Raw genomic sequence first — 18,535 nt, 5'->3', positions numbered from 1 at the left:
CATTTTGAAACGTGTTTGAGACGACAATCGCCGTTCTGTGAGTCGATAAACACAGCCATTTTGAAACGTGTTTACATCTCAAGGTTAAATCCTTGCTGTTTCCGGTTGTGCTCTCTACCAATTATTTGTGTGTGACTGATGAAGCATGTTTGCTGGTATGCAGTTGACTTTTACTTCCCGGGCCGAACTGCGCAAAGTAGCTGTGCAGTGACAGCACTCACATCGCAATTTTATGATGGTTAGATAAACATGGCATCCCCAGAATGCTGTTTCAAACCACGTAAACTCGCAAAAACCATTCCAAATGCGTTTCGAAACACAATTCTCTCTCTCAAGTTCGATAAACGCAGCCTGACTACAGATGCTTACGCCTGAAAAAGTAAAATCTGTCATGGCCAGTGTTTCCTCCAACTCTAAAGGTTTCACTAATCACTGGAGAAACCTTACACCTGTTACTAGCAAATAAACCTTGTGTAAATTCTGTATACAAGGCATTAATATTTGACAAATTTAGAAATGCTTTACTTGCCAATGTAGGGACTCATGAAGGTGAAAATCAATTCTGAGTTTTTTGTTACACACACATACGTATACACTATACTAAAAATAAAATAAAAAATAGATGCATTTGTTCAAATCGGTTGAGTTTACAATTCTTGATGCTTTAGACTTACAAAGGAATTAAAGAAAATCTGACCAGACAAAGTCTTCACAGTCTGCGCATGATCTCTTTACTGCAGTTGTGTACCTTGCCCATGTATGCTACAATGTATGTGAAGTGTAGATTGTATTTTTAGAATTAGCAGAATGCATGAAAGGTCAAAGGATATGGACAAGCAGTGATGTCATCAAGAGACACACAGGTTACGTTCAGACGACAAGCTCTAACCTTGAGGTTATGCTCTTGCCCCCTAACTTCGACGCGCGTCCACACGACGAATCTTAACCTCGAGGTTAAATTCCTGCCCCTTTGAGTACGTTGATTTTTGTGGATTGGATGTAGGCCATATGAATTAGGGCCTAAAAATAGAAATGCAATAGGACTCTCCTCAACGCTAACTTTAAAGGGTATGTACAGTTCTGGTTCTACATAAATTGGTTAAGATCACATATAAATCTTAGTCAGGGATCAAAGTGGATGAACTATTGTTAAGAAAAGCATGGGTTTTAGATACATGCAGTTCTGGCAATCAATTTCTTCTACTTCAAATGCCAAGATTCCTACTTCTAAAACTTTATGTACTCCAGGTCTGGGCCCCTGCACATAATTTACATAACTGAGATGCCTGAGTCTTGATTAACTAACCCTCCTATTTACTTAATGATATGCCCTATAGACATCGAGGTATTTATATGGACACAGATGGACAGACCTCTCAACATGTCAGACTATGGAATTCAATACTTTACAAGACAAAATATATAAATATGAACATTTCACTAGAGTAGACATCCCTGGTTTGTAGCAAAAGAATGCATTCATGAATAATGCATTAGAGTAAGCTTTTTTTTTTGTTTCAATTTTTCACAATGTAGTGTTGAGAAGGTGTGTTACAGTCCAAACAGACACGTGTAAAGAGGACTTTCAGATTATTACAGGAAATGTTTTCCTAAGCAAGTAAAGTGACAAAGTTATCCCATTCATCTGCTCCTACAGATGCACAAAATCCAGTATACAGGCACAGATAATTTGACAGGCAAGTCAAGGGGGCAATATTCCTGGTTGTTGCAGTGCTTAATGGACCAGAGACTAGGTAGAGACTAGGTGGTAATCTGGTGGCAACCTGGTGGGGACTATTAAAGCCTCCACTCGTTTTTGCAGGATTTCTGCAACATCTTCAGAGACCATGACGGTTTCAAGGGAGTCATAAAGATGAAACACATTCTATCTTTATCAGAAACTTTTTCCAGTCACCGCTGGTCACGGACAACTATGCGACATCTCAGTGAGGTTGCAGTCATGTCACAGAAACTAATTTTGCATGTCCAAGACATCTCCGCAACTTTGCAGAGACCTAAGTTGCAGAGACCTATGTGAAAATGTTGAGACGTCACAGAGATGTTTCTACTCAACTGGGAAAATGCCTCTGAGCTGTCCCCATGACTGCTGATGATATCATGGTGACATTCCTGTGAAATCCGGGCAAATATGTTGTCACCTCATTTGGAGATGTCTCAGTGTATGCCATTTGTTGCCATTTGTTGCCATTTGTTGGCCATTTGAGTTGGATGAGTCACTACGACTGATCAGTAGCAACTAGCAACAGTTGCAGCAGTGTCTCCACCAGAAAGATATGCCCTCCAGAAAAAAACCAAAAACTTTCCTATAAAAAGATTGTCCACATGTTGTGATGGTAACTCTGGTTTGAAAGGCTTTGTTAGAGCGGGGCTTTAAGTAACCAGGTCCATCAGTCCACCTTGTACATTTAGGAGAGGATGCTGGTCTTTGAGCCAAGACCAAGTGGGGGGGGGGGGGGGGGGGGCTGATTGCTATGCTCACCTTTGAAAAGAGGACTGATGCGCCACACCGAGATGCACCCCAGGCTGCTGAACTGGCCGAGACCCATCTCCATGAACATGATGGGGAAGCAGACGATGAGGAGCATGATGATGTACGGAAGGAGGAAAGCTCCTGCAAGATAGAGGAGGGCAAGGAATACAGTATAATGCATTATCATCTATCATATATAGGATGTTTTAGCGGTGCATTAAAAACGTGTATTGTAGTCTGCTCAATTTTTACCGTTCAACATCAGAGCATATTGAACGAAATGCATAGGCCAAAGTATTGATTCCCAATAGGCTACCGTTGTTACTTGCCGTTCAAGATCACACCATATTCAATTTTCTGTCTCGTTTATTGCGCGAGCACTTGCTGAATGCGCAAACGCTTGCTACTAGTGCGTGTCATTTTGTTACAATTCACAAGCGCGCAAACTGCTAGTTGTTTGTTTCATAAGCAGTTTTAGGGCTTCCCTTTTCAGCGTTGGGATGTGACTGCAGAGTCAACTTCAAAGACAAGTAGAAGCCGGGTAATTTTGTGCAGCGTATGCTTGCTCTACTTGATTGTATAGATGATAATAATTATATTGGATGGCCTTGATTCCTGGAATACCAGGGAATATTGCACTCATCTTCGATTCATGCAATATTGGCCCTATCTCATGCAATATTTATATTATATTGGACGGCTATGAATGGGATACCAGGGAATATTGCACGAGTTAGGGCCAATATTGCACGAATCGAAGATGAGTGCAATATTGACCCTAACGAGTGCAATTTTCCCTGGTATTCCATGAATCAAGGCCATCCAATATAATTATTATCATCTATACAATCAAGTAGAGCAAGCATAAACTGCACAAAATTACCCGGCTTCTACTCGTCTTTGAAGTTGACTCGGCAGTCACATCCCAGTGCTGAAAAGGGGAAGCCCCTAAAACTGCGTATCAAACAAACAACTGGCAAGATGTTTGCGCGCTTGTGAATTGTAACAAAATGACGCGCACTAGTAGCAAGCGTTTGCGCATTCAGCAAGCGCTCGCGCAATAAACGAGACAGAATTGAATATGGTGTGATCTTGAACGGCAAGTAACAACGGTAGCCTATGGGGAATTAATACGTTGGTCTATGCGATTCGTTCAATATGCTCTGATATTGAACGGTAAAAATTGAGCGGACTACAATACGCGTTTTTAATGCGCGGCTAAAACGTCCTATATAGATGATAATCCCTGGTATCCCATTCATAGCCATCCAATACAATATAAATCATGTATGCCTGTGAACTCTGATGTGATACCCCAGTCTTTGCATCACTTCCTGTTACTGAAATTTTCATTTGATTTGTATTCACTTCAGAGGTTTACAGCAGGCTGCTGACAGAATAGGTCTACATCTATGTAAGATCGAACACTAATGTACGTGTATGTATTAGCCTACTTTACTGTAGTCCCACCCATAGAGTCTATGAGTTTATAGACCACACTAGTCTGCAGGGCGCAGATCTTTGGTTTACTATTGAATATTTCTTTATATTTGAAAGCATTATACCCTTGAGTCACACCATCGGAAAGCTTACATTATGAAGATTAAAAAATTGACAGTTTTTTTTTTTCTGCATAAAGGCTATGGATATTTTTATAAGTACTTTCTTTTGAATATTAAGCAATGTGATTATTCCTAAATATGTAAATCACATGAAATACTCAAATCGTATGACGTCACATAATTCATGACATGATGGTGATTTATATCTTATACAAGTGTATGAAAGGCCATTTCTTTCTCTTTCAGTACAGTTTTCTATATGACGCAGAAAACATTCATTAGTTGGGGAAATCATACGATAGGAGATTAAGGCGTCAACCAACCTTTAATGACTTGCTTGTTAGCTTTTGTCCACTCCTGTGGACTTCTTCAGGCCAAGTGATTGTACCGCTACATCTCTGACACTGCCTGCTTGTCTCTTGGTCACTTGGCCTGAAGAAGTCCACAGGGAGTGGACGAAAGCTAGCCAGCAAGTCAATAAAGGTTTGATGAAGCCTAAATCTCCTACTGTAGTTTTCCATAGTTTTGTTTTCATAAGTGTCAATGACATCACCTTGAATTTGAGATGGCAGTTTAGTGAACGTACATGAAATAGCCTCCGGCAGCAACAGCCTTTAAAGTGCATTTACACGACCAGCAGATATGGGCTACATGACCTTGGCAACTTGCCTCGTCAGGGGCCAAAGAAAGAAAATCACAAACAAACAAACACACACACACACACACAAACAGAAGCATTAAAATTAAAAATGAAATTTTACTGTGTGGGCACAATTGAAAAATAGAAAAGAAAAAAAGAAACAGACATTAACTGAACTTCAAACAAAAAGGGGCACTTTTTTTAATTTGGGTATATGCATGTTGAAACTGTCTGCCATTCTTGGCCTGTAGAGTACACATCATAATGTCCAAATCTGTGACTCTTCACCACAGAAAAAAACAAAAAACAAAAACAAACTTGTGACTTATGTTTTTGTTTAGGAAAACACTACCCTAATATCCTCAGAACCAAGAACACTTCAGGTTAGATACTGTAGCAATTTATCAAACTTTACCTTTTGCTTGGATATTTGCCAATGTGGACATGAAATGCTCAAGGACTCAGTTTAATTTGAAACAAACTAAAAAGCTTTAATAGTCAGAAGGAAGTTGTGTTTTGCCAATCAAGCGGTTGCATGAAATCTCCTAAACATTGTAGTCATAGGAGTGATCTGTTACACTTTCTGTTAAACTTCATCACCTGTAATAACAGGTGCACACAAACCACAATCTCATTAACCTTGCCCTAGATCTCAAGTTCCAGAAGGTTTAAAGTTCACCTTTTTGTGTGGATGAAGTAAATGCAGTAGAACGCATATCAGTGATATTTTGAGGATAAAGTTGGACAATCCATTCAAAAGTTATGAATTTTTGAAGTTATCAGTGCTGCCATCACTGGTTGAGAAGACCATATCACAGTTTGTGATGTTACATACATGCGTAGAAAAACACAATGTACAGATAATTCAACATATTTTCACTTTTCTTGCATGATGAATGAGCACTTAACCCGTTGAGGACGAGTTCCGAATATACTCGGGCAAGCGTCTATTGGAAATATGTGTGTTGTAGCAAAATCAAACCGTCTTCAATCGGTTTACTTGCCTCTTTCAGAAGGCAGTGGAAATAAATCACCTCTTTCACACAGTGTACACCAGTAACAAGTAGAGGAAAGGTGTACTTTGCAGGAAAAAAAAAGAAAATGAAATTTGCGGAATGCTCTTTAAAATTTTCTACATTGAAGCGTGACATCACAAACTTTGTCTTTTTGACCAGCGATGGTGGCACTGAAACTTTGAAAATTCATAACTTTTGAACAGATCGTTCAATTTTCCTCAAACTTTCACTCATGAATGTCTTGAACTACTAATGTTGCTGATTTTGTTTAATTCACACATCATACATGTAAGAAGGTGAACTTGTCCTTGAACTGTTGACAGACAGGAAGTTGGCATTATACAGTGTGTGGGTAGCAACAAACAGGCCTCACATACAGTTGTACAATGAGACTTTGAGGCCAGCATTATCAATGCATCAAGTTAGATCCTTGGGAAATTGAGCAAATACTCTAACTTTTAATATCTCGCAATATCTACGAGGCAGAAATGCACAATCATTTGATAAAATCATACCCTATCAGCAACACCTGAAACCTTGTATACACGTAGTGATCTTTTTATTCCTTCATCATATTTAGTCATGACTTATCAGCTCTAAACCAAACATGGACTTTGAAATTGATTTTAAGTGTGTGAGCAAATTCTTCATTTTGTAGATTTAGGCAAAGAACACATGGTTTGTGTGCACAGTCATTCCATGAAGAAAAAAAAATGTTATAAAATTTATTGCAGATTTCACAGCTTTGCATTGTAGATTTCACAGCTTTGCAAGAGGAAGATTGGCAGGTCCCATGAACATACTTCCTGCAATTCAAGCATGTGACTGAAAGCAAACATTGACAAGTACCTGATAAACAACTTCGAAAGCAGATATTTGAATGTTTGCTCGTAACAATTTTTCCCTCATTCACACCGAGAAAAACTTACATGTACAAGTGAAGAGTTTGTTCGCAAAAACCGATAAGTCCATATTTGCCAAATGGAGATATTTGCGATTAAAGGTCACGAAAAATAAGGAGAATAATAAGAAAATTCTTGCCTCTTTTGACCATAACTTCAAAAATGTACCTTTATATGTAGTGAACAATATATCATTTAAAAGGTATCATTTTATACTTTATGACAGAAACCGTACTTTAAAATCTTCAAAAATGGACTTATTGGTTTTTGCGAACAAACTCTTCAAGTGATTCATAAAAGCCAATGCCAAAGTATACTGATCGCAACTGATGTGCAAGTGGTCATCATTCTTTGCTCAAATAAAATGTGTTTCAAGGGTTTTGTAATATTGTTGTACCTTTTCTTTCTCACATATCATATCTTTTCACATCATATGCTCTCAGAATTTGCATACCTACAGTAACTGTGTCTTAGCACTCAAAATTTCCATTTACACGTACACATACCTATATTCTACAGAATCCTCAAGAGGAAATTCACGCAGTAAATATACGGTATCCATTTCAACTGCTTAATCCCCCAAACCCACAAATCATCAACCCCTTCTGTGTATTTTCATCCTCTCATTCTACTACTAACCATCACTGAGACATGTGGGCCCGAATTCGCGAAGGTGGTACAATCTTTGTCCATGGTTTAAACCATGGACAAAGACCGTAGTTTGTATGGGGCATCAAGTGTCGCATGGCCTATTTTGTTACGAAATCAGTCATTTCATTAAAAGAAATGACCAATTTGTTCATTCAAAATGTTCATTTCGTTAACGAAATGCTCATTTCATCAACGAAATGCTCATTTCGCTACGGAATATAGTCATTTCGTCGACGAAATGACTGTTTTGTAACGAAAAAGGCCATGCGACACTTGGCGCCCCTAGAAAACTACAGTCTTTGTCCATGGTTTAAACCATGAGCAAAAATTATACCACATTCGTGAATTCAAGCTGTGATGTCTTACTCAGGTATCCTACAATCAGTCATATATCATACTGGGACACAAAGTAATCTCAAGGACATTGAAATTTGCCAAAAATTACAATAATTTTAACCAAATAAAAAAATAATAATCTATGTAATGTCAGCTGTTACAACACATGATGATGCATATTTTGTCTCATGCTGGTTGGCAAGAATGCTCACGAAGGTCCACCTTATTCCTTTCCACATTGAGGAAAATGTCACAACTGTTTTTTTGAAGTCGGGTTTTGTTTTTGACCATCTCCAGTCTTTCAGGGCGAGGGGGGTGGGTTGGGATGTGGAAGTGCTTAATTACAATCTCTTAGTGCCACTTATGACTGATAAGATAGATGTGTCTGTGCCTGACCTTACGAATAAACTTATTCTTGCATGCGTAAGCAAGTTTCCTTTCTTTTTTCCAATAAAAGATGCTCCCTTTAAACATTCCTGGCAGTCCTTTTCAAAGGGCCTTCAAATTCAATAATGATAATAATATACCCCTGGTAACCTCTTCTCTGTATTAAAGTTTTCCAACCAGGTGTGTGATAACCTTTCCCACTGGAGTCAGGTATACATCTGGACCAAAAGGGACATTCATGTAAAGTAGGTGAAATATCTAGTCCAAGCATTAAAAATCTGGAGCACTAACAACCTAGATCTGTTTGAGGGAGTTAAAATTGAAAGAACTTTTCTAGACTGTTTTTTTTTTTTTGGCTTTGCATGAATAGAAAATATCTTTGTTGTTGTTGGTTGGTTGTTTGGGGGCGGGGGAATGGGGGCATAAACAGGGAAAGGGGGGTACAGCTGTACCTTTGCACCCCTCTCCAAAATTTTCCTTTTTTACACTAGTCTTTTTTTTTTCCCACATTTAGTGACTATCAAAACATGGCCAGTCTACCCATTCAAGGTGGTGGTGCCTAATGATTCTTTAAATTATTTCAGTTCATTTTGAATGAAAATGGCAGATATTCCATTCATAGCCTTTGCAGTTAGGCAGCTAAAGATGTTGCACATGTCTTTGCAAAGCCACGCCCTCATGAATGCAGTTGCGACGGCGCTTACCTCCACCATTCTCGTAGGCCATGTAAGGGAAGCGCCACACGTTCCCGAGACCAATAGCGTAGCCCATGGTGGAGAGGATGAACTCCATTCCACTGCCCCAAGTTCCTCGCTCATTCTCCGCTTCTTCTTTCTCCGTGTCAACCCGGTTGACTTCTCCATCCAGATGGGCTTCCTTGCCATTACTCTCTTCTGGAGGATAAACTGAAATCACAAACACACACAGAAAAAATATATATCTTCAGTTTTCAAACGAAAAGCTCGAAATGAAATTATGTTCTGTAGTTTCGAACACTTTCAAAACATACAGAGCTTTCTGATTTACACTTTTGCACAGCTATACTTGAGCAGATACTTCTGGATGGGAGTTTGGTTTTTCATGTTTTATCATTGGGAAAAATTTTTGTGAGACTCTGCTTACAGAGTCGTTTTTTAGTTCAAGGTCATAATTCAAGCGGCATCCATCAGATCCTTTTGGGTTAATGAAAAAAATGAGGCAGAGTCCATTTCCATTCAATTTGTGCACTAAAAAATATAGTATCTTGTTAAAATCTTCGCTTTGCCAATACAACTTAACCTATCATGCACAGAGAGGAAAGATTAAACCTGAGAAAGACAGCATTGCAGAATACATTTTTTTTGTTGTCATGACATACATGCCTTGACGCTGTTTTAGTTGTGTAGGAGTACAATGTACGGGGTATATCCAGCACAAAAGGAAACTCGACTTTGATCTATCACATGCATTTACTGTATACGCCGAATATTTTGCGAGGTTTTTATTTTTGCGAATTTCGCCAGTCTGGTGCTATTCGCGAAATTAAAGACACGCGAAAACATTGACTCTGATATGCACAGGGTACATTTCTCTGTTCAGTACAGGACTCCACGATTGGGAATTTAACCACTCACATATCATCGGGAATTCCCGATTCGCGAAAATTTAGACTCGTGAAATATATGGCGTATACAGTACTTGACAATTTGAAATAAAAATCATTCTATAAATCATTTGCCACATGAACCAGAACTTTTAGGAGGAATCTGGATATTGCAAACACATTTATAAGAGATTATCTCTGTTCTTTTGATAAACATAACTGGCGGGGGAGGGGTGATATCACACACTCAAAGTCATCAGAAGACAGTTAACACAAACAGGACACTTTCCCTTCTTGTGTTAGTAATTGGATTAGTGGGGAGCCCTTGCACATCCTCATTTAAAGAACATTCATTTATTATTCACTGTAATTTTTTCCCTTCTTCTTTTTTATGATTTTTATGATTTCCATATAGGTCAGTTCATGCACAAAATCAATTATAATGATCTTCCGTGAAATGTTTCTCAAAAATACTTTTGTTCACAATTACCCTGGCACAAGGCAGCCAAACATCACTGCATTTATCTTTGAATAGAACATTATCTGCCAACAAATTTTTTACATTCACTGGGCCTGAACTCTAAAATTCATTGGACACAAGTTTAAAAGAAATATCTAGTTCTGATTTAAACTAGAGACAATTTTTAAATAAATAATTACAAAGATATTCTATTTTAAAATTATTTAAATTATCAATCCTCCTGCTTGGTATCCTCTCCTCTTTCCATCTATTCTTTCTCCTCTGATCTCAACTTGTCTCATCTATTCCCTTTATTTCTTAACCTCTCTTTCCATTCCTCTCGCTTATAATGCAGAGATTCAGTTTTTAAACAGTTGTTGATGTGATTTATAACATTCTGGTATCATCCATACTCTGATATTGCTATGTGTTTCATTTTCTCAATATGATGCGATTTCATTTTTAGGGGCCTAAGTAATACAAGCTGCAGTTTTGAATTTTAAGGCTACTCCATTTTGGTTCTTATGACTACTACATGTACTTATAAATTTTTTGTTGCAAATATATGTTACTACAATGTTTCAATTACTTTTGATTTTAAAAAAAGACAAAATGGTTTTGTAGAGTAACAATCATTCTAACTTATGCTTGCTTTTTGTCTTTAAGAACACACAGTGGAAATACATTCAAATCAATCTTTTTTTAAAAAGCCTTGCTATACACTTGTACATGTCATCCATTTCATTTGTCATTCTTCCAGATACACCAGGCAAAATAACATACTTCCAGATACACCAGGCAAAATAAAATACTTCGCAAGTACACAATTTTTGACAACCAACTCAATATGCAACATTTCTCTTCAGACCCCTATCAGCCTTCACTCAACATGAACATGCCCCTTTGATAGTGAGAATTCGGCTTACCGTAGAACCAGTAGCGTTCGCAATGTGCGGAATGTGGGGCGGACAGTGTTATTGTCGTCAGGTCGTCTCATTCACAATGGTAACAGACAATGACAGCCACATTCCACACATTGTGAACGTTACTGCTTCTATGGCAAGCCGAATTCTCGCTGATTTCGGTGTCTCTGAGAGTGCAAAATGATCACATTTTGAAAATTGCAAGGGTTGACAGAAATGGTCCTAAAATCATAACGCATTAACTGAAATTAAAAAGCTTGGTGTCATTCTCTCGGAAAAAGAATGGCCTTACCAATAGTATGCAAAATAATGATGCATTTGCAACGATATTGCTGAAATTAAAGATCTTAGGCGTTCCGTTCTTTCTGAGCCACCCTGTATAATAACAATTTTATATGATACTGTCAGACAGAGAACTGTTCCAGCCCAAAGATGATGAACATCAATTATAAATGTGGCATTCTAGTACAAGTGTATCTTTGATCAAAGTTGAGAACTTTCCCCTCTCCTTTTTTCCTGGGTACTGTAAAAGAGGATATTTTCTTGCGACTAATTTTTCGGGCTCTGCCAGTTGAGAAGAGTTTCACATGCTTTTAATTCCGCGGAATCAAGATATCAACTACCGGTACTGGAACGTTATGGCAAGCAAAAAAATTTGCATGCTTTTATTTTCGCGCTAGTTTCTGGCTTCGCGAAATGTGCGAAAATGTCCACTTCTACAGTATTCATTATATATGTTGTGACCATGTGTGGGTTTGCCTTCAGTCAGATCGAAGTTTCCTCACACATGCCAAAACAAACTCAAGAGGCTTCAACTTCTTGTGTATACAACAGGCCAGGCCTTGGTGGCTCAATTTCAGCAAAAACTTCCATTCACACAAATGATACAACACAGACTAGATCTATCCAGAATGGGAGATACACTGTACCTATCCCACATCTGCAATTCTTGAGCTCCAATATCAAATTCTTCCTTCCTCAAATTTATCTAACCTTCCAAAACTTGAAACAAAAGATTAGGAGAGGCAAGTTCATTCTCATAAAGTTCATCCCAACAATGCTCACAGCTGAGTACATTCAGGGTGGTGATTCAATTCAAAATAGAACCCCTCCCCCCCTCCCCCCATTACAAGTAAAAACATTCCTCACTTCAAAATACAAAAGGGTTTTGTTGCACAATCCTTCCCAATGCATGTATGCACAACAGCTATTCAATCCCTCTGTGAATACAATCCAATTGCCCACCCAACCAGGGAGGTGTTTGAAAAGGAGAGACAACTCTTCGTAATTCATGCAAACACATGTTTTGGTTCAAAGCGCTACAATGGAATGTCTAGCATTCCACTATACGCTTTAAGTCATGCGCTGCACCGCTCTAGTTGCAAGGCGAAGTTCGGAGAAGAAGAACGCATTTCACCTTTCGTTGAATTACAAGCTTTATTTCCCCATAAAATTTTAAATGAAATACTCGAATTGATTAAGAGTAGTTTAGAAAAGAATTCAAAATTATAAACATGTATTTCTAGTTTCTTCGTAATGCGCAAATTGAAATGAAATGAAAATTAGGCCATCTTAAAAACCTAATATTTTTCTATAATGCGCACATTTCCGCATATTAGTTTTCTATCCTTCAATCTGGGATATTTTGATCTTTCAAATAAAGTACTCCGCTAAAGCGTGCACCAGCGTGCTTTTAATCTATATCCTGTTAAAATTGTCAGTTTTACACTGCATTTTGATTCGCTGCTCCAATTCAAGGTACACAAATTCATTGTTGCCATCACATTGAAAGAGAGAGAGCAAAATGCAGTAGGGGCAAGTATTTCTAGATGTGAGAGCGCTAGTCCCGATTATTGATGCTCTCTTTTGTCAAAGCACCTGATTTCCATCTGTAGTTAAGCGCATAACTTATCGGCGGTGCCACGCATGACTTCAAAGGAGAGAAGGAGTTGTCTCTCCTTTTCGAACACCTCCCTGCCCTAACAAATCAAAGAAATGGTACAGCCCCAGAATTGATGTTACCAACAACACATACTCCTAAAGCTAAGTACTATCTTAATATCCTGTCGGAAGTTTACCCAATCAAAGATTACATTAGGCATTTTCACATCAGCCCGATAAAAATCCAAGCTCAAGATATTTTTTAATTTCCGAAGTCAGAAAATAGCGCGCTATTTCGAAACATCGGGCTGATGCGAAAACGCCTATTGTGTGCTGCACTGTAGTTGCTGGACATGTATTGAAATTTCATATTCATTGGTCTATTGAAGATCCTCATTTTGTGTATAAAGGGTGGTTTTCAGATCTTTGTATAAGAATGAACTACAGTGAAATAAGAGAGAGAGAGAGAGAGGGGGAGAGAGAGAGAGAGAAAAGAATGACAGTTTGAATGGATTCACACTGTGAGCACTGGAATGTTGGGAAGCATTCCTGGAGAAGATTCTCAGACACCCTCAAAGGACAGACAACTTTCATGTGAATTGGGTGAATGCAGCAATATAAGCATACATTGTATCTGTGAGGAAAGTTGGACAATCTGTTTAAAAGCTATGAGCAGTAACTGCTGGATGAGAAGACTGCTACAGTTTATGCTGTCAAAGTGACATGTACGGAAAGATATTAGGAAAATATTTTAAGGAGAATTCCACAAAATCTCATTTTTTTTTGAAAAAAAAACAACCACACATTCTCTCAATTTGTTACTAACATTATGTTAAGAGTTATTCCCAATGTCTTCAGAAAGAGCCATGTCAAGCCCTTTTATTATGCAAGTCAAAAATATGCTGAATTTTCTTTATATTTTTGCCTTTTTTGTTGTTGTTCTGCACGTCACATCATAAGCTGTCTCCGTCTTTTCATCTAGCAATTGCAGCACTGAAACGTCAACAATTCATTCCTTCTTACATCATCCAATTACTCGCAAATCTTCACCGATATATATTCCACTAATGCCACTGAATTTTTTCAATCTAAATATGAAAGTAAACTTGTCCTATAGATCTGGGCACCAGTTTGTATCAGCTAGATTTGAGAAGACGAGATTAGATTTTAAGACAACTGCCATCAGAACAAAAACGTTTGAATTGCCATAGTTATCTTTGACAGGCGATGACGCAGAATGTTTTTTCTTGGTGAATTTGAATCCCCCTCCCCCTCAAATAAATCTGAGACAAGTATCTATTTTAGAGATATATATATAAAAAATGTACTTTCTCTTTTTGGAAGGGTAAAAGTGTGATTGAGGTGAAAGGAAGAGTTCTTTGGTATGGTACCATCCATTTGAACTTCAAGGGGAAAAAATCCATATTTCAAATTTTTAATACATTCATTTCTAGTTTCAATGGGTTTAACAAAATGAGCAGTAACTATAACTAACGGAGTAATAAACACTAAATGTTATCAAATATCAACAGACCTACAATTACTAACTGCCCCATATTGTTTGCATACAATGTCTTTCACAGACACACTGGATCAAGTCTAGTATGCATTCATTCTGAGTGCATGTACAGGGATCCATTTCGAGTATCCATGTTCATACGATGTGCATAAATTTATTGCTGGGGGCATTATCAATCAACTGTATTTGGCTGATGAGCTCCACATACAGCAAGACAGGACTAATGGTAACTGTTACCCCAAGTCAACACAGTATATTAAAAACCCCAAAATAAAGAGATCAAGTAGTGCACACTCAATCCACTCGGAGCTGCAGCACACACGACACAGCTAAATGTTGCAACCCAACTCCTAAAAGATATTCACAATTTTGAACTTTTATGACAGGCATGCTGGTGCATAACAAAAAGCAAAACTTCATTAAGCACGATTAGGTAGGAATCTTAAACCATTTTAAATAAAAGTTTTGCATAGACCTATTTGTTGAATGTAAATTCAAAAAGTGTAACGTTTCCTCCCATCTAACAGAATTATAACATGATCTGTGGTGGGGCTCTGGAGATCGATTCCACTTGGGTCTATCAACTGAGCAGAAAAGGGTTATGGGCAAGTCCAAGATAACGTTATGTATGGGACATTCAGAGACTTTTATGACCTAAAAAATAGTGTTACTGGCCTGTCATCACATTAAACTTTATCATGGTCATTGATATCTAGAAGAAGTATAATCATGTAAAAAATGGAGAAAAATGACCTTGACAATTATATTCTAGAAGAAAAAATATGTGCCGTTACCTATGGAACCAGAAAATTTTTGCTTTTTTAAACATTTTTTTCAACCTCAAAACTCTCTGAAAGTATTTAATTCTATAACTTGTAACTCACTGTGATGAAGGTCACAACACTCAGGATTGTAAAAACAGAGGTAAGTTTCAAGTCATGAGGCAAAAAGCACTTATTACAGGTTCTAATTAAAGACAGACATGACATGTTACGTATGGGACAGTTACGTATGGGACACTTTGTCCCGCATTCGTTTAGTGTGTGGAGAACCATGTTTATGGGTATTTTGCATAATCATTGAAGTAAAATCAGTTGAAACTACTCAAATACTGATCCAGATTGTCAAGGGAACAATATTCCCCAAATACTTACCATCATTATCATATTTAATCATATTTTCTAATTCTTATGACCAACCTGAGTATGCATGCCCTTTGTCCCCCATTCCTTTAGTGTGTGGAGAACCATGTTTATGGGTATTTTGCATAATTGTTGAAGTAGAATCACTTGAAATTACTCAAATACTGACCCAGATTGTCAAGGGAATCAATATTCCCTGAATACACTGTATTTACCATCAATTCATAATCATATTCAATCATATTTTATATTCTTATGACCAACCTGAGTATGCATACCCTACATTTTTATCAGGATGGTTACTACTAAAAAATTTTCAAATCGTAATTGTTTACTTTTATTGATGAAGGGCAGTTTGCCATTCATTTTCAATAAAAAACAACTACACATAAGAAATATTAATTGTGATACAATGCAATACCTGCTGCGTGGAACCCAGTGATCGGGTAGATATGTCTAGCAATCAGGTGCTTGATTTGAGTCACACTTTAGTATGTACCCACGATTTTTGTCGTGGCTACTACCAAAAACTGAATAACTGAATACCTGAGATATCCAGAAACGTGGTGTCCTAATACAAAAGGTGGGTCACATTTTTCATTAGGACCACTTCATTTTACTTTTTGTTTTTTGATATCTCAGCCATTTCAAATTGGATCCTCATCAAATAAACTTTGAATTTCTCTAGTCTTAGACCCGTGTGACTGCACTTCATATAAATGGTTTCCAATCATCTTGTAAAATGTTGAAAACTGAATCCCCATTTCTACGAAAACTATACCATCCCTTTAATGCTGATTTTCATTGTGTATTTTGGCATCTCCCCCTCTCCCTGTCTGAAAATTGTTCAGTCAAGTACATGTATTGAATCAGGTGTCTGCTACTCAAAAGTAGCTGCAAAGTTGAGATACTTTCTGCAGGATGATTGATGATTAGTGTACCGTACTGAGACCTTCCCAGGTAGCTACATGCATTCACATGCAATATGTATGAGGATGTCCCATACGTAAAGCATTAGTCCCATATGTAACGTTAATTACCTAATAATAAAGATTTCTTTTACTATTTTTCTTCTTTCTGTGGTATTTAACTTCTTTGAATAAATTAGAACTTCCCAAAAGGGCATTCAAATAACCTTAGAAATTAATAAAAAACCCTTCAAAAATGACCTCAATTTGTTACGTATGGGACATCTCATGATAGGACACGAGCTAATTTGCATAATCCCTATATTTTCATACCTAGTTAAACTATTTGATGAACTTCTTATGTCCACATATAGATCAAATATATTTGCTTTCCTTCGATTAACATGAATTTTTATAGGCCCCAAATGTCCCATACCGGTAGGTAACGCTGCATTTCACATAATTTATGCAAATGAAGCCCTTGAAATTTGCATAAATTTACTTAATATATTTTCCTACCTGGAAATCAAAACTTCAACTCATAAGCATCAAAATTATATTAAACATGTCAATATTCAGCAAAGATGAAATTTTGCCTTCTAAGGGGACCTTATCTTGGACTTGCCCTTATTTATAATTTCACCATAAAGTGACCCTCTAGGCCAGGGGTCTAACACTTAGGTTAGTAGATTCTAGTAGTAAATACATATGACAGTATAATCATGGAAATAAGCCAAGGAACTTCTCTTCAGCTAATTTAGAAAATAAGTTGCGACACAAGCTTTTGATGGGTTTTGAAATTCAATTTTAAGTTCAGTTAGGTCCCTCCCTAGCGCCAGTACCGGTACTGAATCCTTTTTGGCTTCAACATCAATCAATGGGATGTTAGTCAGTACAGGAACTCTTTTCCTCATTTCTCAAGTGGTTTCATATTCAGTTGAGCTAGACCCGCCTATGGCTGCAGTAGAAAATGTAAATTCTTGGTGAGACTGCTGGGGCATTTAGTCGGCCACATTAATCAATTGCGTGTAAACTGTTCGGCAGGGTCAGGGCAGCCTAAATTTTAAAGCTCGCTCGCGATCGCGTTGACGACAGAAGCAGCGCAAACAAGACCGTGAATTTCCATGCATCACTTACCCGCATCTTTGGGCCCGTTTTCTGTGTGACCCACCGCCGTGTAACCCGCTTCCGCTTTGGCAGCATCATCTCGACCCCGACCACGCTTGAACCATTTATTAACAGATAACATGGTTTTTGGCTTTGAAGGCATCGTCCGTGGAATATTCAGCTCTCTATCCTATCAGATAAGACTCGTATTTGGAATTGGTGGCCGAATTCGTTCCTACTATAACCAGCAAATATTGTCACTATCTAAGAGCGGATCTACTAAGCAAATGGTGATAGGCTCTGGATGTAGGTATCCCAGGTCCACGCACCCCGCGGATCCACGCACTACTATACTACTGATGATGCGATGGTATGTATGGCTGGTCGGCATGCAACATCCAACCCCTGCTCTGCTAGATGCTGGTAATGATGATCATAACTTCCCAAAGGAAATGAGGAAGAGGAGACGGAGGAAAGACGTTCCTCGATATTTTAGCTACTGTAGCTGTCTCGTGCGCGCGTGCGTACATATACATGCGAGCGATGGACGGAACCCAGGTCGAAGCTTGAAATGCGAACGCGATTCTCTCTTCCCGCAATTTGATAATTGATAAGAGGATAGGTACACACTCCGCTCCGCTCCTGGTACTTTTCCACTGAGAGAGCGAAATACGGATGGGCGATTCCGCGGAATTTGGACTGAGTCGTGTGTGATCGGCAGTGGCATTGACTCTCAAAGAATTAAATGAGATAATAATTGTGTATCATGTTGTAAAAGAACAAAACCCTCAGTCACACTCTATTAAGTATAATTACAAACGTGTATGCTCTCGCGGCGAAGACAATCGACTGCGCCCGCTAGTGCTGAACGAAGATGGCATTGTGTATATTGACGTGTATCGGATTAGGTCCTAGTAGATACCACCGATCTCTAGAGGGGAGATCAGTGGTAGATACCCGAGTGTATCGGATTAGATGCTGAGGAGGATCGCGAAAACCCACACGGTCGTCACTTTATAGGCTTACCA

At 38.2% G+C, this 18,535-nt stretch overlaps 1 protein-coding gene across 1 annotated transcript in view; it reads right to left on the bottom strand.

The window, feature by feature from the left end:
- Positions 1-18,249, bottom strand: part of LOC139713353 (sodium- and chloride-dependent glycine transporter 1-like) — a gene marked incomplete at its 3' end in the record, with an annotated part of 38,940 nt that extends 20,691 nt beyond the window's left edge. Inside the window, exons 1-3 of the mRNA XM_071625095.1 lie at positions 17,538-18,249; positions 8,690-8,890; positions 2,501-2,632 (exon numbers count right to left, since the gene is read on the bottom strand). Of these exons, the coding sequence (XP_071481196.1) occupies positions 2,501-2,632; positions 8,690-8,890; positions 17,538-17,670 (466 nt within the window). The remainder of the gene's footprint in view (positions 1-2,500; positions 2,633-8,689; positions 8,891-17,537) is intronic.
- Positions 18,250-18,535: the final 286 nt, after the last annotated feature.

This window comes from Diadema antillarum, unplaced genomic scaffold, assembly GCF_040938485.1.
Source record: "Diadema antillarum isolate AM-2024a unplaced genomic scaffold, OU_Dant_1.0 seq00001951_RagTag, whole genome shotgun sequence".
NCBI lineage: Eukaryota > Metazoa > Echinodermata > Echinoidea > Diadematoida > Diadematidae > Diadema > Diadema antillarum.
Note: the sequence above shows the minus strand (reverse complement) of the source record. Positions and strands in the feature narration are given on the sequence as shown.